This window comes from Leopardus geoffroyi, chromosome E3 (assembly GCF_018350155.1).
Source record: "Leopardus geoffroyi isolate Oge1 chromosome E3, O.geoffroyi_Oge1_pat1.0, whole genome shotgun sequence".
Taxonomy (NCBI): Eukaryota; Metazoa; Chordata; class Mammalia; order Carnivora; family Felidae; genus Leopardus; species Leopardus geoffroyi.
The window spans coordinates 9,970,652-9,995,484 of record NC_059340.1 but is presented as its reverse complement, the minus strand read 5'-3'; the positions used below and the strand labels follow the sequence as shown (position 1 = coordinate 9,995,484).

The following is a 24,833-nucleotide window of genomic DNA, read 5'->3' as shown; positions in this document are numbered from 1 at the left end:
ATTTTTGAGAAAGAGATGGGGACAGAGGATTCAAAGCAGGCTCCGCACTGACAGCAGAGAGCCCGATGCAGGGATCAAACCCACAAACCGTGAGACCATGACCTGAGCCAAAGTCTGACACTCAGTCCGACTCAGCCACCCAGGCGCCCCTAGTCACCTCTCTTTACTGTGCAGGTACCAGGTGCACCCAGGCATTGAGTGCTATTTGTTGCCACAGACAAAGGTTTGAAGTGGCTGAGAGGTAAAATCCTAGCAGTGTGCTGTTTTCACCGCTCACACCCTTCCAGGAAGGTCCCTGTAAGACTTCCTTCTGACCCTGTGTCCCCCCAATAGATGCCACTTTCCTTTGAGAAAGTTATCTACACTTGCTCTCCCTCTCTCCTCCCCTCCCACTCGCCCCCTGTCTTTGGTCTCTTTCTGCCAGCTTCCACCCCAGCCTCACCCCTGCCCTGACTCACTCTCACTGAGGTCACATGACTCCCTTGTTGCCAAATCCAACAACCACTTTGCAGTGCTCTTTTTCCCTCAATACTCCCCCACCGCCCCTGGGCCCCTGGACCTCATTCTTGAACCCCTTTTTCCCTGTGACTCTTGAATTCTCTCCAGGCTCTCCCACCTGCCTGACAGTGCCTTCCCAGTGTCTGCTGTGGGAGGCTCTTCCTCCTGGCCAGTCCCTTCCTGGCCCACTTCTCACTTGGTGGCAAGCGTTAGGTAATACCATTCCCTTTGCCCTCTCTGCCGAGGACCCACTATTCTGCATCTGTCCTGCTCTGCCCCTGGAGCTACTCAAGCACATATCCAACTGCCACCCTGCCCCCTCCCTCTGAATGTTTCACAGCTCCCTTTAGCTTCAAGGAACAGAACTCATCATTTCTGAGACTGCAGCCCACAGTCTTCCATCTCAAACATGGTCCTTTTCGTGTTCCCCATCCCCAGGAAGGGTGCCACCACCCAGACATTTGTCCAAGCTGAAAACAGCCATCCGTTACCAAGGGCTGGCCAGTTGACCTCCATCCCCACAGCCGCCACCCTGGTCCAACAGAGCATCCCCTCCTACACAGTCTTGTACTGGCCTGCTGGATCCCTGGGAGCTACTTCTCAAGCTTAAGCGTGCATTTGCATAGCTTGGAAGGGCTTTAAAAAATCTTCACAGCCGGGTCCAGTCCAGACCAATTCAATCAGAAGCCCTCAGGGTGGAAGTTTAGACACTAGTATTTTTTTAAGGTGATTCCAGTGTGCGAGAACCACTGTAATCGAGGCTTCGAGCTGCAAATAACATATGCCTGGAACTCAAGTTAGTTAAATGGGTGGTTCAGAGTTTCTGAGTCTGCAGGTCTGGGATGGGGTCTAAGAATCTGCATGTCTAATGGTGCTGGTCCAGGGTCCATACTCCAAGAACCGCTACTTAAACAAAGGAAGAAATTTATTGTTTTGCCTAACACAGAGGCCAGGTAGGAAGGCCTCCAATCAATACAAGGTGGGTCTTCAGTTGCAGATTGTGAAGTTGTGTTTCCACTATGGTTTCTGGGCCCATGGTCAAGGTGCTTTGTGAACGGGCCTTGCTACCTCTCTGGCCTCATTTCTCTCCACAGCCTCCCTCCCTTCACATTCCTCTGGTGCCATCAGCAACACTCACCCAGATGGGCTGCCAGAGCCACTCCCTTCCACCTCCCCTGTCTGAATGCCCACCCCGCCAAAGGTATAGCCAAGTCTCACTGCCCCTCCAAACTCATCGGTACAGCTCCCTCCCTGACCTGCCCAGCCTTCCCAAATCCTGCTTTGTGTCATTGATTGTCCTTCCACAAGTTGACTTTGGCTTCCAGCTGAGCCCTGTGACACCAGAGGTAAGAGCCAGGCCAGATCACCACCCACCGAGTGGCGAGTGGCGTGGCGAGTGGCGAGGCCAGTGGCAAGGTGGGAGGAGTATGTGTGTAGCCCATCTCAGTTTACTACCCACCCCAATGAGCTCTTTCTCTTGCTTCCTTGTTGACCTTGGGTAAATCACTTGATCTGAGCCTAGTTGTTTTTTTCTTTCCATTTGCTTAATTTCATAGCATCACTTGCCTTAAAGGCCACTATAAAAATCAACCAAATTCTTGATGTGAAAGAATCTTGTAGCCTTGACCCAGCTGTACACAGAATCCTACTCTTTCTTCTCCTTTTCCCCCACATCAACAGATTGGAGTCACAGATCTGCATGGGTTCCCATGTCACTCTTCCCCTGTGTGATCCCTGGAAAGTCACCTAATGAGCACCTCCTAGAGCATCAGTTTCCTAATCTGTGGGATGGGAATGTGAGATTAAATGAAATGCAAAGCTCCCGGATCAATCAATGTCACACGCAAAATGCTTGGTGAAGGAACTTTTTTTAAAAATGTTTACTAATTTTGAGGGACAGAGAGAGAGAAAGAGAGCACACACAAGCCGAGAGGGGCAGAGAGGGGTCAGAGGATCCAAAGCGGGGTCCACGTGGACAGCAGCCAGCCCGATGTGGGGTTTGAACTCACGAACCATGAGGTCATGACCCGAGCCGAAGTTCTAAGCCACCCAGGTGAGTAAAGGAAGTTCTTCTAAAAGTACAGCTTTGTCGGAGCGCCTGGCTGGCTAAGTCAGTGGAGCATGCAATTCTTGATCTCGGGGGTCATGAGTTTGAGCCCCATGTTGGGTGTAGAGACTGCTTAAATAAAAAAGTAAATAACCTAAAGGGAAAAAAAGTACAGCTTTGTCTCTAGGTGATGGAGAAAGTGGTTCATGGCTGGTGCTACAGTTCTCAGTAGCAAATTAAAGAGGAAAAGCCCCAGGATGTTCTGGACCCCTTCCCTCCCCCTGCTTCCACCACTGCCCACAGCTGAGTCCATGCCAATCCCCCCCCCACACACACACCTCCAAGGACAAAAGGGAAGGAAATGAGGCCACCCTCTGTTTGTTCTCTGACTGTATCTATGTCCTCAACCGAGGTTATGGGTGTATCTGTCTGTCCTCTAGTCTCTGCAGCATCCTCTCTCCTTAGAGGGTCCTTCTAAAGGCCTGAGAGCCTGCACTTCAGGAGAGGTTCCCTGTTGGGCATGGAAACTTTGCATCTGGAATCCCTGACCCTGGTACTTACTCTGGGTTGTAGGGCTGGGAGACCCATGGAGCACTGCTCCCTGTTCTGGGAACATTTCCTTTCTGTCCAAGCAGGTCTAATTAAAATACTATCAATTAGTCTTTCAGAATATCTCCTTTTTGGTTAGAGCTGAATGAACTCTGTAGATTGTATCCAGGCCAATTTCCTGGTTTTGATATCACACTATAGTTATGTAAGATGTTACCATTGGGGGAAACTGGGTGAACGTTTGTGGAAACTTCCTGTTCCGTTTTTTCCAACTCCTTGTGAATCTATAATCTCAAACTACAAATATCTTGTTAAAAATCTTTTCAAGTTCCTTTCCACTTCCCAGCCCACCTAAGTCCAGGCCCTTATTATCTCCTTCTTGGATCCTTGCAAACACCTCCTGATTTTCCTTCTGTCTTTGGTTTTGGCACACAACTGATCTTCCCAGAGAGTTTCAAGAGACACCAGTTTTGCCCTAACTCGCCCTGAAATAACCAGCAGAGGCTCCTTTCTGCTGGTTGGATTCAGCTGGCTCTCAAGGCTCTCCAGATCTTTCCATTCTTATCTACTACTTACTTTTTTTGCTCATGCCCTTGCCTTCCCAGAGCATCCCTTCCCGGGTCTTTGCTGAGGCTATTATTCCATGCTTCAATTCTAGGGCTACCCTTTCTCTCCTCCATTAATACCAAAAGCCCATCTAAATTTCCTCTGATGTTAAGACCTGTTAAATGGGAGTAATAATTCCTGCCTTGGCTCCTTGAAAGGATCCACTGTGGTGATGGCTGGAATAACGCCTTTAATAAACAATTATCAGTAAATTACTCAAGGAGAGGACTCAGCAGAGCCTGCAGAATTCGCCCCCCAGCTTGGGGGACAGCACAACCTCAAAAACCAGACCCCACAAGGGCCAGGCCCCGTCCCTCGGCACGATCCATGGGTGAGCCCTGCACAGCCGGTCGCTCCAACAGTCAGGCCCCGCCCCGCGAGACTCACCAACGGTTAAGCCCCGCCCGCGAGACGCATCAGCAGCCAGGCCCCGCCCCCTCCGGACGCGCCAACGGTCCAGCCCCGCCCCGCGAGACGCACCAACGGTCAAGCCCCGCCCGCGAGACACTCCGTCAGCCAGGTCCCGCCCTTTTGGACGCTCTGAAGGTCAAGCCCCGCCCCGCAGGATGCCCAACGGCCAGACCCCGCCCCTCGGGACGCGCCAACGACCAGGCCCCGTCCTGTGTGCGTGCGCGGTCCCGCGGAGGCGTGCAGACGCCCGCGTAGTTAGAGGCTGAGGTGGCAGCGGCAGTGCAGTCATGGAGCTGCCGCAGTTGCCGGAGCTTATGGGCCTGTCGCTGTTGCTCGGACTGCTGGCCTTGATGGCGACGGCGGCGGTAGCGCGGGGGTGGCTGCGCGCGGAGGGGGAGACGAGCAGCCGATCCGCCGGTTAGTGGGGCAGGGGCGAGTGGGGGCGACCCACGAGGACCATGTTCCTGGCCTCCCACTGGTCCGACCTGCGGTTTGGGGGGGGGGGGGGACCCCGTGGGCCTCAGTTTCTCCTTTTGTTAAATGAGTTTCGCTTCTCGAGACGAGGTGCCGGCTCGCCGGGCTGGTCGCGCCCCTTCGGGAGGATTAGTTACAGCGTGGGTCCGGCGCTGCCACTTTCTCGGTGGCCGAGGACGAGGCGCTGTCCCGCTGAGCCCCAGCGTCTCCCCGGGGTTGCCGCGAGAGCCCCTGTAAACTCTCTCGAGCGCGCTGCTTGTTCGTTATTTTAGGAAAATAGGGAGGGGTGAGGGTAGACGGGCACCATTTGTAAGTACTCCGACTCATTCCCCGGCATGAACAACGTTTATTGAAGTATATACATACTATCGCAGTAGGTGTCGGGACTTTTCCCTTAGGAAGTACACTGCCGCGTAAGGGAGAAGAACATCCGAAAATGTAAGTGAAAAATACACTGTAATAGGTGTCACAGAAGAGGTCAGTCCTAGCACCAGGAAACCCAAGGGTGGGAGTGGTCAGCCCTGCTTTTTCGGTGGGGAGGGGTCAAGAAAATCTTCGCTGAGAGTAGGAGACACGTGGTGTGGGGTCTTGAAGGATACACGGTCAGAGTTTGGCCAAGGAGGGAGGAAGAATACTGCTGGCAAAGGTTACATGCATGAAGGCAAGGAGTTCTGAAACGGCATTTGGTATGCCCTTCAGGGGGGAGGAGGACGCTTGCGGGACAAGGCTGGAGAGGGCGGGTCGTGGTGGTCTCTGTATAGGAGCCTCGGGAGTTTTTTTTTCTGTACGAATTAAGGAGCATCTGCAGTAATCTAACACATGCCCACTTTGCAACTGATCTGATTCTCAATTAGATTAGCTTTTTTTTTTTTTTTTTTTTTTTTTTAAGTTTATTTTGAGAGAGAGAGCGCTCCAGCAGGGGAAGAGCAGAGAGAGAGAATCCTAAGCAAGCTCCCCACTGTCGTCTCTGACCCAGACGCGGGGCCTCTGCGGGGGCTCGAACTCACAAACCGCAAGATCATATGACCTGAGCTCATCTCAAGAGCTGAGTGCTCAACCGACTGAGCCACCCAGCTGCCCCTAAATTAGCTATTTTATACAAAAGTGACTGGCACCATTTCTGGCACAGGACAGGTACTCCCTCAACAGGTACTGACTACCTCTCATCCTTGAGTTCCTTCTGGGAGTCCTCTGAGCCTTTAATACTCGTCTTGGGTACTCTGCTTCTCTTTTTTGTATATATTGTCCACTTCTCACAACTTCTCTTTAAGGAAACCAAAGCCCAGGGCAATTAAATAACTTGCCCAAGCCCAGGACCACCAAGTTTGGTTGTGCACATTATTTCCTACCTAGGGATGTGTGGCCAAGGATCTGCCCTTTGTTGGCTGTGCTGTGTACCCACTGAGCTGTTCTTGCAGAGAGGGCTCCTTTTCTAACTTGCATTGAGGTGCTATGTGGACTGACAGCAAGCAGTCTCCTCAAGAGCCCTCGTGGTAGAGCTACAATCCAAACCCAGTCTGATTCCAGAGCCCTGTTTTTACTCCCATCACTCTCTCTCCTCGAGCCCGGTGCCTATCTGGTCATCTCTTGATGCTCCCTCGATTCCTGGCCAATTGTAGGCGGCCAGAAATGCTTAGTGAGCGGATGGATAGATGACACGGCCCTTCCTCACAGGCCAGAAGGCAAATGGACTTCCACTTGACAAGTCCTTGAGATCCAAGAAGCAGAAACAGCATCAGCGAGTTCGCAAGGAGAAGCCACAACAACACAACTTTACTCACCGCCTCCTGGCTGCAGCACTGAAGGTACATGGGTACCCATGCTCAGCACACATATACAAAGACTCACACCCCCACAGACTTCTCCTTTTTAGTGTTCTGTGCACACGACAGACCCTGCTGCCTCTGACCAAAATCAGTGGGGGCTGCCCCATCCTGTCCCCTCTCATCATACCCCATCAGCAGCTTGCTGTTAATCCAGGCAACAGACTCCGTCTACCCAAGGGGTCCCTGTTCATACTTCCTGCAACCCTTCCCTTAGAGCCACAGTGGGAACATATCTTGCATGGACTTTAGCAGCAATGGCAAGTACCTGGCCACCTGTGCAGATGATCGCACCGTCCGCATCTGGAGCACCAAGGACTTCCTGCAGCGGGAGCACCGCAGCATGAGAGCCAACGTGGAGCTGGACCACGCCACCCTGGTGCGCTTCAGCCCTGACTGCAGGTGCGACAGGATGGAGCCTCAGCTGTGCCTGCAGAAGCCCAGGCTTCTGTCCTTCCCATACCTGACTTGGGATGGTGAGGGGGGACCCTGGGTCTCCCTGGGGGTGGCAGAAAGAGAACTGGACAGATTGAGCACCGCCCGGGGCTCCCTGGAGGTCTGTGCATTTTACACAGCAAGGAAGCAGAGAGGGGAAGGTGTGTTCCTACTTGGGAAGTACCAAAGCCTGGCTCCAGATTCGTCTTGGGAGCTGTCATGGTTTTCCAAACCCTAGAGAGAAACTGAAAGAGCCAAAGCTGGGAGAGGCCTACCTTCTGAGGAGTAGTAAGAGGTTTTGAGCCAAGGGGTTAAGTTGCAGGGCCGGACTGGGGTACGAAGGAAGGCCCATGATTTTCCTCAGATTTTCCTAGCATAGGAACTGGCACACACAGGCCTCCGTGTCCAAACAAGTGAGTGCCTTGTCTGCTACCTGTCTCTAGAGCCTTCATCGTCTGGCTGGCCAACGGAGACACCCTTCGTGTCTTCAAGATGACCAAGCGAGAGGATGGAGGCTATACCTTCACGGCCACCCCAGAGGACTTTCCCAAAAAGCACAAGGCACCCGTCATCAACATCGGCATTGCCGACACAGGTAAGAGGCTTGCAGAGGACGGAGCTTACCTAAGACTAGAGGGAACAGCCCCAGTTATTGGCCGAATGAGTTAATGCTGCCCGAGAGTTATGCTCAGCCCTAGTTTTGACAAAGGGACTCTGGCTCTGGGTTCCCCTGGAGTCCTGGGAGCCCCAGGGGAGGGAGGTAAGACCCACAGCGTTCAGCAAAATCCTAGTCTGTGGTGACCCTTGGTCCAGGAGGGGAGCATGGATACTTGGGACAGCGGAGACCTTCGTAAGTGTCTGCGTAGAGGATGACACGTGGTCAGGGCCTTGACCTTGGCTCATGTCACCCTCCCGCCCTCTCAGGGAAGTTCATCATGACTGCTTCCAGTGACACAACTATCCTCATCTGGAATCTGAAAGGTCATGTGCTGTCTACCATCAACACTAACCAGATGAACAATACCCATGCTGCTATATCCCCTTGTAGCAGGTGAGGAGGGAGGGACTTGGCATCTGGGATGGGCAGAAGGCATGGCCAGGAACAGAGCAGAGAGCCCGCTTCAGATAGTGGATGGAGCAGACCGTATGGAATCATGCGCAGTGGGGGTACCATGTATCCTCTAGCCTGGCCATGAGGATGGACCGAGGTCATATTTTTAAAAGCACAGTGTTATTGAGGTAGAAGATGATGAACTTTCTCAGGAATGAGGTTTAGCAGGTTGGCAGAAATGAAATGCCCTCAAGATGAAGTTGTAAAGGAATCTGGTTGTGTGACAGGTTTGTGGCCTCGTGTGGCTTCACCCCGGATGTCAAAGTTTGGGAAGTCTGCTTTGGGAAAAAAGGGGACTTCCAGGAGGTTGTGCGAGCCTTTGAACTGAAGGGTCACTCGGCCGCCGTCCACTTCTTCGCTTTCTCCAATGACTCCCGCAGGTGAGTGAATCCTCTCTGATGTCTGACCAGCGGCTCCCAGCCCCTGTTGGCAACCAGGGCCTTTTTTTTGCCTATCTCTGCAGCAGCTCTAAAGTGGGTAGAGTGCCCGGCCCTCAGCAGGAAGTAGACCTAGCCATGCACTTGGCTCCCCAGCTGGAGTCCCTAATGCTGTCCCAGTGCCCTCCACTCCAGGGTGCATTGGGGCTTGAGCCGTGATTTTCCATGCTGCAGGATGGCCTCGGTCTCCAAGGACGGGACGTGGAAACTGTGGGACACAGATGTGGAGTACAAGAAGCAGCAGGATCCCTACTTGCTGAGGACAGGCTGCTTTGAAGAGGCGAGCACCATGCCGTGCCGCCTGGCTCTCTCCCCTGACGCCCAGGTCTTGGCCTTGGCCAGTGGCAGCAGTATTCATCTCTACAACACCCGGCGGGGTGAGAAGGAGGAGTGCTTTGAGCAGGTCCATGGGGAGTGTATCACTGACTTGTCCTTTGACATCACTGGCCGGCTTCTGGCCTCCTGTGGGGACCGGGCAGTGCGGCTTTTCCATAACACCCCTGGCCATCGGGCGGTGGTAGAAGAAATGCAGGGCCTCCTGAAGCGGGCCTCCAGTGAGAGCACCCGCCAGAGGCTGCAGCAGCAGCTGACCCAGGCCCAGGAGGCTCTGAGAAGCCTGGGCGCCTTGAAGAAATGACTCTGGGCGGGTGTGGCAGGAAGGATCTGGCCTGCGCCGCGGCTGCCACTTCCTCCTCCCAGGTACTCCTCAGCTGGAAGCCTCTTGAAAGGAGTATTTGGATTTTTAGTGGTGGCTCCTCTCTCCTTTTCCCCATTGAAACTCTTCTTGCCTATTTTGATCTCTCTCTTCTTGCCGGTTGTGACTCCTGGCCTTACTTGACTTCCTGGTCTAATGACCAAGGTGCTTCTCTTTCTCCTGGGCCCAAGGGATGGAATCTGTCTTCACCGGGTGTTGAGGGAAATGGACAGTTGGAGAGAGAGGACATGGCCTTTGACCTTGGGGCAACACACCCTGGTACCCAAAGGAGTTTGCAGTTGTGGAGGCAAAACCTAGGGAACCCCTGAGTACTAACCAGCAGTTTTGCAGGGGTAGGAGCCTGGGATACCCTCCAATTACAGAACTGTGGGATCGTGTCAGGGAAGGACCAGTCTTAATCCAGGCGAAGCTCCGAATTCCATCAAAAAGGAATTTAGGGATTTCATTTGGTGCCTCAGTTTTTTTTCTTGTAAAATGGAGAATAATCCTCTCTCGGCCTCCTTACAAAGATGTTGTTAACGTATGCACATATAAAGTCCCTAGATTTGGAAGAAAAGTGGAAAAGAGTAATAACACACGTTGTCTGTTGGCCAATCTCGTTTCTTAACTACCAGGTAAATATGGGACTCAATACTTTGAAACTAAATGAAAAAGAAAGAAACCCGTCCCTTGGGAAGGCGAAGTTTCTGGAACTTGATTATACATTTGGCAGCTGGTTCTCTAAGTTGTGTAGAGGAATGCTAGAATTCCAAGATAGGACTCCTCTCTGCAAGGAGGTTGTATTCTATCTGAGGAGACCTCTTTTCAGTTCATCAAATATTTGAGTGCCCACTGTGGGCCCAGCACAGCACTAGCACCGGGGATGAATACGAATAGGGCGTCATCTCTGCCATCAAGGATGGCTAGTGGGAGAGAGGTACGCGTGGGTAGTAAGTGCTTTTTGCTAGTTAATTCATAGCTGTAGAAGGCTGTTGGGAAAGTCCCGGCAAGAGACAGAATTGGAGCCAGACGGAGGCGGTGGGTCTGAAGTTGAAGGGATAGAGTTGGTAAGAGGTGAGGCATTTACAAGTTCAGCTTTTTGGATTTGAGAATGCTGGGGTGTGGGAGAAGGGAAATGAGGCTCTAGGACGACTTGCGTCTTGGCAAAATTTATCCATCCGAAATCCCCGTCTTGCCCTCGGTCCCTGCGATGGGGGCCTCCCCTAGACATCCCTTTGAACAAGGCACAACCTTGGAGTTCTCTCTCGTCACTCCCTTTTCATTAATCCTTCCGGCCCACTGGCACTATTGCCATCCACTCCATCAGAAAATTCTTTTGGTTCTACTCCAGATTATATCCTGAATCTGCTTTTCTCCATCTTTTCTGTTAACCATCCTGGTTCTAGCCAGTGTCACCTGCTGGACTACGATAATCCAGCCTTCTCGTTGGTCTCCCTGCTTCTTCTCTTGCCTCGTTTACATCACTTCCCTGCATCCCAGAGTGATCTTTGAAACCAGATCACATTGTTCCCAAGCAAAAGCCTTCCAAAGGCTTCCTATCGCACCTGGAATAAAATCCAAGATTCTCATCATGGCCTTTAAGGTCCTGTGTAATCTGGCTTCTTCCTTCCTCTGTGAACCTCTTACCCCTCTCCCAACCACCCCAAACTTGCTGCTGTTACTTGACCAGGCCAAGTTATTTCCTGCCCCAAGTGGAACCTGTGCCCGTGCTGTTCCCTCTGCTTCGAAGCATTTTTCCTGTTGGTAATGCAGTTCTCTGTTTCAGTTACACTTCGGAGAGACCCTCCCTGGCCACCCAGTCTGAAGTAGCCCTTTCCACCAATCCTGTCACTCCTGTCACGTTAGCTCATTTTATTTCTTTTGTATGACTTTATCTGATCTGAAATGATCTCCTTTGAATATTTGTTTGCTTCAGGGGTTTCAGCTTAAATGCTTTAGGATGTCGAGTAGGAAACGCAAATGCATGAATTGGGCCACAGTTGCCTGGGTGTAAGACAGTGGGAGATCCTGGGAACTGAAGTGATCTCCAGAAGACACGTGTCCTGGCGGCGGAGGGGCTGCTACTTCTTATTCGGGAATCCCACAGAAGCTGCCTGTTTCAGAGAAGCTAGAAGTTGGCGACTTATTATAAAAAGACAAAAATGAAACAGTGGGGACCAGACAAAACACTCATGTGGGCCAGATGCAGCCCACCAATCTCTCATTGGCAGCTTCTGGATTGTTCATTAGCCCACGGGAATGTGAGCTCCGCAAGGGCAGAATCTTTGTCTATCTTGTTTGCTCGGTATCCCAAGCACAATACCGGGAACAGAGTAAGCGCTCGGTAAATATTGAAGTCGAATTGGGGGCAGTTAACAGATATTTCTATACCCTCTGTGTGCACCCTTCTGCTCTCAATTTCCATTGCAGTTTTATGCTCCTGATAAGACTTCTGATTGATAATGCTGTGCACATGGGTCCTGGTGAATATTTGCTTTCAGAGGGTCAGAAGAATGAAGCTAAAACACTTCTTTGCATATCTGTTTGGCTCTGGCTTTACTCTCACTGTATATCCAGGAGAGAAGTGACCCGAATATGTTGAGTTACTGAAGTCAGAAGTCTTTGGTTCCAGGTTCGTCTGGGTCACTTACTGACAAACCTTGAGCAGATAGATCACTTGGCCTGAGTTTGTTTCCTCATCTGTAAAATGGGAATAAATCCTGTGCAAAGGGCCTTGCAGGGCTGTGAGTTTCTAATGAGATCAGTGAAGTCCTACAAAAAAGAACACTGAGGCTTCCTGAGGACACTGCTCCTCTCACTAAACATGAGGCTGCTTCTCTCGTAAGCATGGAGAAGGTATCTGGATATTAACATAGAGCAGAGGCCGCCGTGGTTTTTTTTGATCAAAAATGTGTGTGTGTGTGAAGGCGGCGTTAATATTTTAGTACTATTTGAACTTCTGTGGGTTTGCAATTTTTCAAAATAAAAAACTGGGGAAATATTTAAAATGTATATAGCCTATTTTTATCAATCATCAAAAATAGAAAAAAAGTGTAAACCACAAAAGTGCACATTTAGAGATCTATGAATAGTCTTGGTCAATTTCTATCAAGGTAAGAAGGATCCTCAATATTTGAGATTGTTCTGTAGCTGGAGATGACAGGAGGCGAGTAGAAAGCAGACACTGTCGTGATGAGTCCTCAGCGATAGTAGGTTATCTCAGCGTTAGAGAGACTGAACGTTGCCCCACATTGGCCGCGTATCTAGAAACTTAATAATTTGGGGATTCATGTGCTTCTCTACACAATTCCAGTAACAGTCTTCTTGGCGAACAAGGCTTGGTGTCATACCCAAGTTTTGAGGCTGAGGAGCACTGACGGGCACAGGTTGGTGTTTGCAGAATCAGCCACAGCAACCGAAAGCGTGATTCATACATACGACCGTAGTGTGTCTTCTGAGATTGTGAGTGCATTTCCAAGGCTTCATTTCTTCAAGCTGCCAACTCATTCCAGAATTCGGGGCAGTTGGAAAACGAACACGGTTTCCACTTGCTTTCCATTCTGTATGCATACCTAGGTTTGAGTCTATTTGCCTTTTCTCCATCACATCAGTAGTGGCTCACGTTGAGCGCTAAGCATTTATTCCCCCATCAAACCACTCGTTTTTGCCGCAGTTATTCTCCTGGTAACCGCATCTTAGTTTTTATTTGGTGAAAACGACTTCTCTGACTCTTAATCCACATGATTTGTAGGGGATAGACACAGACCCTCTATGGTGGGCATATAACCAATCATCAGATCCCTGGATTTTGCCAGATCTTTAGAAAAGTGATACCTTTCATTTTCTGCAGGGATTGCTTCGTAAGTAGGATGTAAGCTTATGACCATGTGCGTAGTCCTGCCCAAGAAGGAAGCTAGCACAGGAAAGCAGGGCCAAAGATGTGGAGACCATGTGCTGAGGTTGCTGGTGAGACTGCCGGGTCCAGACACACCTGAGGTTTCTACTACTGGACTTGTCAGTTGTAGGAACCAACAAATCCCTTACTTACAAGTCCATTTGAATTGGGATACTCCTTGGAACCGAACGAGCCTTAACATCAGTATTATTAGAGTGTTGAAGTAAATTGCCCGAGGCACATAATAAATGGCACACTCAGATGTTTCAGTTTCGGCCTGTCTGGTACTAAAGTACGTGTCTTTAGCCATCAGGCGCACCCCCTGCAACATTTGTGAAGTCAGAGGCAAGAATGCAAGTGGAGACCCACATGCCAGGTCTTAATGTTTAAAAGTTGTAAATCAAGCTGAGCCCAAATCTGTTCCACCCTCCTACCTTGACATAACATTCTGGAAGGCCAAGTTTGAATTTGGAGTTCTCAGAGTCCAGTCTCTGCCACAGTGTGGTGTCACAGCTGGCCATCCAGTGGTCCAGGCCTCTCCTCTTCCCGCCTGGTTCTTTGCCACATTGCGAGGGAACCCCAGCACACGCCTCCCAAGTGCCCTGTCGCTGCACACCACCATCCCTTGGCCACCCAGGACTTGGGCCCTAGGGCGTGCACCATGGGGCAGCACTGCCTTTGTGAAAATGGACGTGGAGAGGCTCCTGTAGGCATCAGAAGCGGGCTTGGGTCACTTTGGACAGGGATTCCAAGGTCTAAGGTCTAACCTCAACTGTCGTCTGATGCGTGAAGTAAGGACACAAGCGCTGGGTGTCTACGTTTCCCTGGCCCCACAAACCTGTGCCCCGTGGGCAGGGGCACAGCAGGAGGAGGCCACGACAGGTTCCCCAGAAGGCATCCTCTTTGCCCACACCTAACGCTGTTACCCACGCTTGGTTTTTTGCCTATGGTTTCAAGTTCACCCACCTAAGCTCTCCTTAACCCATCAGAAAGGAGATGGGTTTATTGTGTGTTCCCAGGGGGTTCAGCCGAGTATGTCTCAGAGTACTTCTAGAAGTTCTGGATATGTGGAAGCAACCCTGTATATTTTCTTAACAGGTACCTGTGGCCTGATGACTGGCTCTCCAGTCTCCCCTTTAAGTTCTTCCAAGTATCCCAGAGAGCAGCTGCAGGCGGGGTACCCGTGTGGGAGCCTCTTCCGCCTCGATCATCCCTCCATCACGTCCCAGGATCAAGCCAACAGGAAGGAAGCCATGTGGGGAGCTGAGCACCCCAGCTTTCTCTAATAAACCGAGAGAGCGTTTCCTCCTCCTGTTGTTGGCTGCTGTCATGGCAACCTGGGCGCTCAGCTTCTCACTCAGACGTCTCAAGCTGCTCGCTGGCTGGTCACATATGCTAGCTGAGTAGGGTTTTCTGTTTTTGTAAAAATCTCAGTTAAATGTACTGAATATCCTCTCTTACCCTGCAATTCCTTTAATTTTCCTCTCTAATGGCAGCTTTCTGCCACAGATGACACAGGTTGGAGAATAGTGACTACCATTCCCAGAGTACATCTTATGGTCCAGACACCGTTCCAGTGGCTGTGCTGCTAACAACTCATTCCTCCCCCCCAGCAGTTCTGAGATAGGTACTGTTAGAAGTTTCAGATCACAAACGGTGAATCTATAGCATTGCCAGAGTCGCTGAGGAGACACATGGCCGAGCTGGGATTCAAACCCACGGAGTCTGGGTCCAGAGCTCATGTTCTGAAAGGTTCTCAAGCTGCGGCAGGTGTCAGAATCACCGGAGGCTGGGATATAACAACAAAGGCCCAGGTCCTATCCTGCTTCACCAGGCCTGGGCCTCTGCGTTCTTTATTAGCTCCCAGGTGATTCGGATACCAAAGTTTGGGAAGCACTGCACTGTGCTATCCTGCCTTCATTTGGAATGTTCTTCATACAGGACTGCCTTGCCCAGGGTGTGTCCTGTCCCTACAGGTGAGTGTTCTCTTGCTTGTGCCCAGTGGTCATCCAGGGGCCCTCTCCGGCTATCCTTTGGTTGCTTGGCACCAGAAATCCTCCAGCTGACCACACAGGCCATCACCTTAGCTGGCTCAGGAGTTTGTCTTTGGAAACTGCTTTCCTCTCATTACCTCAGACTAACTTGAATGGCTCCTCATTGTTTTCACAAACTTTCACATTCCTTCATCCCTGCTCTACATTGTGTTGTTATTTATCTGTGCTCTGAGCCCAAGGGAGAGCCAGTCAGTTGAATAAAAGATCTTCGACTTCCCTGGAACCTTCCCCAATTGCCCCAGCGCCTCAAGATCCCTGAGTGCCCACCTGGGTGCTCGTTCTGGACACCTCCCTTCAGAAGTGGCCTTTCCAGCAGGACCCACGGATCCCGAAGCCTGTAACCAGCCTGTGGTTTGGGGCACATCCTTTAAACTCTCAAGAACCTGGGAGGGTCAGGAACAGACGTGTCTTGTAGGTTTTTACAGCACATAATACAGGGAGAGGTTAAGGCGGAGTTCTCATCCATCCATGGGATAGCTGGCTGTCACATCCCAGGGACTCCTCGCTCCCTCTCCTTGGCCCCAGCCCCACCCTCATCCTGACCACTTTCCCGGGGGCAGTGGGGCCTTCCCACTGCCTGCAACCAGTGCCTCGGGAGCATCGAGGAAACCAGCTTCTTTGCTGAACTTTTTGTGATACTTGAAGCTTTGAGTAGTGTCTTCTGCATGGATGTGTTTTCATAATTACAGCTGCTCCAGCAAAGTCATGTTTCAGAGAGTAAGGTCTTGGAAAAAGGTGCATAAAGTTTTGGTTCCGTGTGGTCTGTTTTCTACAATGAGTGTGCATTTCTTTTACAAAACCAGTAAGGCCATCATTGAAAGTATTCACAGTAAACTCTCATGACATTTTCTCATTCATTTCAGAGAAGCTCTTGTGAGGTAGCAATTATCCCCATGTTGCAGATGGAAAAACAGGTTTGTTGAGGTTAAATGGCAAGTAAGAATTCAACCCCGGGACGGAGTGTAGGGTTCAAGCTTGTTCTTAATGTTACCCCACACTGTCTCTGATCTTGCCATCCAGAGGCAAGTTCCTTGAGGACGGGGACTTTATAGTTTTAGGAGTCTATCTTGCACCTCTTTCTATTCTTAGCGTACCCATGCAAGTGAGCACACAGTTGGCACTTCATATTTGTTGGCCAACACGATGAACACATAGACTTATTGCTCAACAGTTAATGAGCTCACTATGGCCTCCGCTTACCCCATCCACCATGCAACTGCGTTGCCAATGGAAAGCATTCCATTGCTTGCTGGGATGACATCTTGTGAGTTCACACACTGGAGTGTGATTCTTCCAGGGACTAATGACTCCTGAGTGAGGAGATCACTAAAGCTCTAGCACCAGAAGGTCAAACCCTGGGGTTTGGAGGCTATAGCCACCCTAAGCATCTACCAGGACCTCAGTTCACCTCCATCACGTGCAGACAATTTGAACTCAAGGCACAAGCTACTAGCTACCAAGAAGCCTTCACCCCCGTGCAGTAAGGGTGGGGTGGGGGTAGCTGCAATCCACCAGACCCCTCATACCTGCTTGCTCCCCTGCTCTAAGACTTTCTGGAATCCCTGGAACCCAGAACCATCATCTCCTACTGATTCTGGGGAATCAGCTGATGGGAGCAAGGCTGGGGGGGGGCTCATTCCGCATCAGTGACAAAACATCCAGAGGCCGCCGTGATGTTGCAGGATTCAGCAACCCATTCCTTGCTGCTTGCTGGACAGCATGATCGCTTTTCCCTCTGTCCACTAAAAGGTCCCCCTTCTCATCTTCTATCATGTCTTTCAGATCCAGCTAATTTAGCAGATCTTAAATGAATGCCAAGTCCTTTGCCTTGGCATTTAGAGGTTGCAAAACAATTTTTAGGTAGGGACATAGACATGTACACACAAACTGTCCCCATGTAGCCAGTGGATTTGATGGTCCAGGCATGTTTCAGTGGTTTTGGGAGCCCAGAGGCAGGGAAAACAGTGACCATCACAACAAACCCGAAGTGAAAGAGATGTTGATGACAGGTGACGATGACTGGTCTCTGGTCCCTGAGTGCGTAGTTCACCCTAACAACGTGGCCTCTGCCCTGCATACCTCATAAGCCTTTTGTGATCTGAAGCCCAGGGCAAAGGTGAATTTCTTGATGTGCCACACCCCAAGTTTGCCCACTATGGCAGAGATTGCCACATTCTTCTCTTTCTCTTGGATACAAGGTTAGGTACTTCCCAGCCTCTCTTGCAATTAGGTGATGCCGTGTGATGAGTCCTAGAATGTGTGCAGAGTGATCTGTTGAGTCTGGGACTGTCTCTAGAAACCCTCCTGTGGTTCTCCGTGTTCTCGCTTCCCTTTTCTGCTCCACGGGAGCAGAGGATTCAGTGGAGACTGCCGAGGATGTAGATGGATGAGTCAGTAGATGGAGGGAAACTGGGCCCCTGAACGACTCTGTGGAGCAGATTCTCCCTGACCCCAGCATTGTACTGTGACCATGAAAAAGAAATAAATTTGTGTTGTGTTAAAGGCATGGAATGTGCGGGGTTGTTTGTTACAACAGCTAGCCAGTCCCGATTAGTACACTTAGTACAGAATGAAGAGGGCCTTACATTTACGGAGGAAAGAAAAAGTTGAGAGGGGCTGTTTACAAGAGTTAAGGGTAGTGACAGCTTCTCATTGGCTGAGTACATCGGCTGGGCTGGGCAAAGAGAGCTGCCTTCCTGCTGGGCTACGAAAAGTAAACTTCCTTTTTTTTTTTAATGTTTTTATTTATTTTTGAGAGAGAGAGATAGAGCAAGTGGGAGAGAGGCAGAAAGAGAGAGGGAGACACAGAATCTCAAGCAGGCTCCAGGCTCTGAGCTGTCAGCACAGAGTCTGATGTGGGGCTCGAACCCACGAACTGTGAGATCATGACTTGAGCCGAAGTGGGACGCCCCACTGAACTGAGCCACCTAGGCACCCCCCGCCCCGGCTCCATTTTTAATGATGTTTCCTTTATTTATTTTCACACTACGTTATTATTAAAAGACAGAGCAACCAGAATATCTCTTCAGTTACTCCTGTGATACGATTTGTAATAAGAGATACATATTTCGGTTTTCGATCATGGCTCGTGGCTCACAGCTCCCATGCCCTTGTAATTTTCTAAGTGATTAGAGCAATAGGGGCAACTTTTGTTATAATATTTGGGGTTTCTTTGTGGCTCCAGAAATACCTCCATTATTCCTTATGCCACTGCCCTGCCTGAGGGTGTGTCCTATCTCTACAGGTGAGTGGAAGTCCCAACAGAGGCTGGAGAAGAAAACAGAACAGGCCCACTCGGAGAGGCAGGTGGAAAACCGGGCAGACCCAGGATCAGGAGGGTGGTAAGGAGAGCTCCTTCCCTCTTTTTTTCTTCTTTCATTCCTTCCATACATAGCTGCTGAGACTTCTACGGGCTGTGTGTGAAGTACACAAGATGTTTCGTTCCTGTGGCTGTGGGGAGAAGGCAGGCCTGGCTGTACCTGCCTAGGTTAAAATCCCAGGGGCGCCTGGGTGGCGCAGTCGGTTAAGCGTCCGACTTCAGCCAGGTCACAATCTCGCAGTCCGTGAGTTCGAGCCCCGCGTCGGGCTCTGGGCTGATGGCTCAGAGCCTGGAGCCTGTTTCCGATTCTGTGTCTCCCTCTCTCTCTGACCCTCCCCCGTTCATGCTCTGTCTCTCTCTGTCCCAAAAATAAATAAACGTTGAAAAAAAATTTAAAAAAAAATACTAAAAAAAAAAAAAAAAAATCCCAAGGAGTATTTTTGTTTGCTTATGTTTAAGGTAAGGAGAATATTTAAATAAAAATAAATAAATAAATAAATAGATTTTATACAAAATCTATACCTATATATCTATATATCTATATCTATATCTATATCTATCTATCTATCTATCTATCTATCTATCTATATCTATATATATATATATTGTGTGTATATAGTATATACATACATACATACATACACATAAAGGTTAGAGCTCACTACTCAACCTTGCATGTTCTTTCTGAACTGGGCCCCAATTTGACTTCCAAACTGGGCTATACATACGATCACCTTTTAAAAAGTACATTTGCCTCTGATATGGACGAATCTCTATGCTGTGGTAGAATAATGGCCTCCTCAAAGATGCCCACATCCTAATCCCTGGAACCTGTGAATTTGCTAGGTTACATGCTGTCTTAGTTTGGGCTGCTATAACGAAGCACCATAAGCTAGGTGGCTTAAACAACAGAAATTTTTCTTATAGTTCTGGAGGATGGGATGTCTAAGCATGATCAAGGTGCTGGCAGATTTGATGTCTGGTGAGAACATGCCTGCTGTTTTATAAATGACCATCATCTTGTGTCCTCACATGGCAGAAAGTGAGCAAAGGAGCTCTCTGAGGTCCTTTTTTAAAAAGTTTATTTATTTATTTTGAGAGGGAGAGAGGGAGGGGCAGAAAGAGAGGGAGAGAGAGAATCCCATGCAGGCTCCGCATGGTCAGCGTGGAGCCCGATGTGGGGTTCAGTCTCATGAACCATGAAATCATGAGTTGGACACTTAACTGACTGAGCCACCCAGGTGCCCCTGAGTTCTCTTTTATAGGGGCACAAATATCATGAGTAGATACTTCATGAGATACTTGATACTCATGATATCAAATATCATGAGTAGACCTTCATGAGAGGTCTACTCTTAGGACCTAATCACCTCCCAAAGGCCCTACCTCCCAACACCATCAGGAGAGTGGGGAGGTGGAGGACTTTAGCATAAGAATTTTGTAGGGACACATGCCAAAGGGGAATTAAAGTAGCAGGTGGAATTACAGATTGCTAATCAACTGGCTTTAAAATAGGGAGATTATCCTGGATTATCTGGGTGGGCTCAATGTAACACAGGGATACAACATCTTTAAAAGTGGAAGAGCAAGGCAGAAGAGAAAATCCGAGAGACAGCCACAAGGGAAGGACTCAACCTGATACTGCTGGGTTTTGAAGATGGAGGAAAGAGCCATGAACCAAGGAAAGTGGGCAGCTTCTAGAAGCTGGAAAAAGAAAGGAAGCAGATTCTCCTTCAGAGCCTGTAGGAAGGAATGTACTTTAATCTTAGGTTAGTGAGATCCATGTGAGACTTCTGATTCTACAAGACAATACGCTTGTGGGACTTTCACAACCCACTTATCTCAATAGACAAATCATCCAAACAGAAGCAGTGGCTTTGAATGACACATTGGACCAGATGGGTTTAATGGATATATTCAGAACATTCCATCCTAAAACAGCAAAATATACATTCTTTTCAAATGCACATGAAACATTCTCCAGAATAGGTAAGATATGACGCCACAAAACAAGTCTCAACAAATTCAAGATCAAAGTAATTCCATGAATTTTTCCTGACCACAATGCTATGAAACCAGAAATCAACTGCAAGAAAAAAATCTGGAAAGAGCATAAATATATAGAGGTTAAATAATTGCTACTAAACAATGAATGGGTCAAACAAACAAACAAACAAACAAAAACAAAAAGAGGAAATTTTAAAAAATACATGGAGACAAATGAAAATGAAAACATAATGGTCCAAAAATCTTTGGGATGCAACAAAAGCTATTCTAGGAGGGAAGTTTATAGCAATACAGGTCTGCCTCAAGAAGCAAGAAAACACTTTTCTTGCTAACATTACACTTAAAGGAGCTATAAAACATTACACTTAAAGGAGCTATAAAAAGAAGAAGAAAAAAAAACCCAAAACCAGTAGAAGGAAGGAAATTATAATAAAGATTATAGCAAAAATAAAGTAATTAGAAATTAAAAAAAAAAAAACAAACAAAAAAACCACCAGAACAGATCAATGAAACTAGGAGCTGGTTCTTTGAAAAGATCAACAAAATTGTAAACCTTTAGCCAGACTCATCAAAAAAAAAAAAAGAAAGAAAGAAAAAGAAAAACAAATACAAAAAGAGAAGCGAGCGAGAGGACTCAAATAAACAAAATCAGAAATGAAAGAGGAGAAATAACAACTGAGACCATAGAAATACAAAGGATTATAAGAGAATATTATGAAAAATTATATGCCGGAAAATTGGACCACCTGGAAAAAATGGATAAATTTCTAGAAACATATAACCTACCAAAATTGAACGAGGAAGAAATAGAAAATTTGAACAGACCAATTACCTGCAATGAAATTGAATCACTAATCAAAAAATTCCCAACAAGTAAAAGTCCAAGACCAGATGGCTTCCCAGATGAATTCTACCAAACATTTAAAGAGTTAATACCTATTCTTCTCAAAGTATTCCAAAAAATGGAAAAGGAAAGCTTCCAAAGTTATTCTGGGATGCCTACACTACCCTCATACCAAAACCAGATAAACACACTACAAAAAAGGAAAAGAAAATAGTAGGCCAATATTTCTGATGGACATAGATGCAAAAATCCTCAACAAAACATTAGCAAACCAAATTGAACAATACATTAAAAAAAAAAAATCATTCATCATGATTAAGTGGGATTTATTCCCAGAGTGCAAGGGTAGTTCAATATTTGCAAATCAACCAATGTGATACATCACAACAAGAGAAAGGATAGACACCATATGATAATTTAAATATATGCAGAAAAAGCATTTGACAAAGTATAACATCCATTTATGATAAAAGCCTTCAGCAAAGCAGGTCTAAAGGGAACATACTTCGGGGCGCCTGGGTGGCTCAGTCGGTTGAGCGGCTGACTTCAGCTCAGGTCATGATCTCGCGGTCCATGAGTTCGAGCCCCGCGTCTGGCTCTGTGCTGACAGCTCAGAGCCTGGAGCCTGTTTCAGATTCTGTGTCTCCCTCTCTCTCACCCTCCCCCGTTCATGCTCTGTCTCTCTCTGTCTCAAAAATAAATAAACGTTAAAAAAAAAATTAAAGGGAACACCTCAACATAATAAAGGCCACATATGAAAAACCCACAGAGGACATCATACTCAATGGTGAAAACCTGAGAGCTATCCCCCTAAGATCAGGAATAAGACAGGGGTGTCCACTCTCACCACTTTCATTCAACATAGTACTGGAAGTCCTAGCCACAGCAATCAGACAAGAAAAAGAAATAAAAAGCATCCAAATGGGCAAGGAAGAAGCAAAACTTCACTGTTTGCAGATGATATGATACTATATGTAGAAAACTTGACTCCAAAAAAAAAACAAAAAAACAAACCAACTATTAGAACTGATAAATGAATTCAGTAAGGTCACAGGATACAAAATCAGTGTACAGAATTCCATTGCATTTCTATACACTAATAAGCAATAGAAAGGGAAATTAAGAAAGCAATCCCATTTACAATTGCACTGGAAATAATCACACACATAGAAATAAACTTAACCAAGAAGGTTAAAGACGTGTACTCTGAAAATTATAAAACACTGATGAAAGAAATTGAAGGTAACACACACAAAAAAATGGAAAGATAGGGGCACCTGGGTGACTCAGTTAGTTAAGCGTCCGACTTTGGCTCGGGTCATGATCTTGCTGTTCATGGGTTCAGACCAGGCGTTGTCAGCTGTGCTGACAGCTCAGAGCCAGGAGCCTGCTTCAAATTCTGTGTCTCCTTCTCTCTCTGCCCCTCCTCTGCTCTCTCTCTCTCAAAAATAAATAAACATTTAAAAAATGGAAAGATATTCCATACTCATGTATTGGAAGAACAAATATTGTTAAAATGTACATCTACCTAAAGAAATGTACAGATTTAGGGGTGCCTGGATGGCTCCCTCCTTTAAGTGTCCGACTTTGGCTCAGGTCATGATCTCACAGTTCACAAATTTGAGCCCTGCGTTGGTCTCTGTGCTGACAGCTCAGAGCCTGGAGCCTGCTTTGGATTCTGTGTCTCCCTCTCTCTCTGCCCTTCCCCAGCTCACACACTCTGTCTCTCAAATATAAATAAACATTAAAAAAAATTTTTTTTAAAGAAATCTACAGATTTAATGTAATTCCTATCAAAATACTGACAGCATTTTTCACAGAACTAGAATAATCCTACAATTTGTATGGTACTACAAGAGACTCCAAGTAGCCAAACAATCTTGAAAAAGAAACGAAGCTGGAGGTATCACAATTCCAAATTTCAAGTTATACTACAAAGCTGCAGTAATGAAAACAGTATGGTATTGGCACAGAAATGGACACATAGATCAATGGAACAAGATAGAAGGCCCAGAAACAAACCCACAATTATATGGTCAATTAGTCTTCAACAAAAGAGTCAAGAATATGCAGTGGGAAAAAGACAATCTCTTCAACAAATGGTGTTGGAAAAACTAGACAGCTCCATGAAAAAGAATGAAATTGGACCACTTTCTGACACCAAAAATAAACTCAGAATTGGGGCACCTGGGTGGCTCAGTCAGTTAAGTCTCTGACTTCGGCTCAGGTCATGATCTCACAGTTTGTGAGTTCCAGCCCTTCGTTAGGCTCTGTGCTGACAGCTCAGAGCCTGGAGCCTGCTTCAGATTCTGTGTCTTCCTCTCTCTCTGCCCCTCCCCTGCTCATACTCTGTCTCTCTCTGTCTCTCAAAATAATAAATAAACATTTAAAAAATCAAACAAAAATAAACTCAAAATGGATTGAGACCTGAAACTATAAAAATCCTTGAAGAGAGGCATGCCTGGATGGCTCAGTTGGTTAAGCATCCAACTCTTGATTTAGGCTTGGGTCATGATCTCACGGTTCATGGGTTCGAGCCCCATGTCAGGTTCTGTGCTGACAGGGTGGAGCCTGCTTGGGATTCTCTCCCTCTCTGCCCCCCAGCCCCCGCTGTGTCTCTCACACAACAAATCAATAAACTTTAAACAATTTTCCAAAAAAAAAAAAAAAATCCTTGAAGAGAGCACAGGCTGTGATCTCTCTGACATAAGCTACAGCAACATTTTTCTAGGTATGTCTCCTTAGGCAAAGGAAATAAAAGCAAAAATAAACTATTGGGACTACATCAAAATAAGAAGCTTCTGCACAACAAAGGAAACAACAAAACTAAAAGACAACCTACTGAATGGGAGAAAATATTTGCAAATGACATATCTGATAAAGGGTTAGTATCCAAAATGCATAAAGAACTTTGACAGCTTAACGCCAAATAACCAAGTAATCCAATTTTAAAATAGGCAGGAGACGTGAGCAGACATTTCTCCAAAGAAGACATACAGATGGCCAACATCACTCATCATCAGGGAAATGTAAGTCAAAACTACAATGAGATGTCACCTCACACCTGTCAGAATGGCTAAAATCAACAACACAAGAAACAACAGGTGTTGGCAAGGATGTGGAGAAAAAGGAACCCTTGCACATTGTTGGTGGGAATAGAAACTGGTGCAGCCATTCTGGAAAATAATACAGATGTTCCTCAAAAAATGAAAAATAGAACTACCCTACGATCCAGTAATCACACAACTGGGTATTTACCCAAACAATACAAAAACACTAATTCAAAGGGACACATGCACCTTGATGTTTATAGCATCATTATTTACATATAGCCAAGATATGGAAGAAGCCCAAGTGTCCACTGATTGATGAATGGATAAAGAAGATGCTATATATGTGTATGTATATATCATACACGTACACACACATATATATCATGCATATATATGATATATATCATATATAATGGAATATTATTCAGCTATAAAAAAGAAGTCTTGCCATTTGTAATGACATGGATGGAGCTAGAGTATAATGGTAAGCACAATAACTCCATCAGAGAAAGACAAATACCAAATGAATTTACTCATATGTGGCATTTAAGAAAGGAAATGAACAAAGGGAAAAGA

At 47.4% G+C, this 24,833-nt stretch overlaps 1 protein-coding gene across 3 annotated transcripts; it reads left to right on the top strand.

The window, feature by feature from the left end:
• The first annotated feature begins 4,274 nt into the window (after positions 1–4,274).
• On the top strand, positions 4,275–12,097 carry TBL2 (transducin beta like 2). Of its 3 annotated transcripts, none has more exons than XM_045462299.1 (7): positions 4,275–4,528; positions 6,260–6,390; positions 6,626–6,810; positions 7,287–7,438; positions 7,768–7,894; positions 8,182–8,334; positions 8,566–12,097. In XM_045462299.1, the coding sequence occupies exons 1-7, from the start codon at positions 4,399–4,401 to the stop codon at positions 9,026–9,028; spliced, it is 1,341 nt and encodes a 446-aa protein (XP_045318255.1). In that variant the 5' UTR covers positions 4,275–4,398; the 3' UTR covers positions 9,029–12,097. The 3 variants fall into 3 exon arrangements, with proteins under 3 accessions (XP_045318255.1, XP_045318254.1, XP_045318256.1); XM_045462298.1 differs by having other exon boundaries at positions 8,527–12,097; XM_045462300.1 differs by lacking the exon at positions 4,275–4,528 and adding an exon at positions 4,605–5,023 and having other exon boundaries at positions 8,527–12,097.
• The last annotated feature ends 12,736 nt before the right edge of the window (positions 12,098–24,833 follow it).

Coding starts and splice junctions, on each gene's coding strand:
- TBL2 (XM_045462298.1), top strand. CDS start 4,399: ATGGAGCTGCCGCAGTTGCCGGAGCTTATGGGCCTGTCGCTGTTGCTC. Junction 4,529..6,259: donor GACGAGCAGCCGATCCGCCG/GTTAGTGGGGCA, acceptor CCTTCCTCACAG/GCCAGAAGGCAAATGGACTT. Junction 6,811..7,286: donor CGCTTCAGCCCTGACTGCAG/GTGCGACAGGAT, acceptor ACCTGTCTCTAG/AGCCTTCATCGTCTGGCTGG.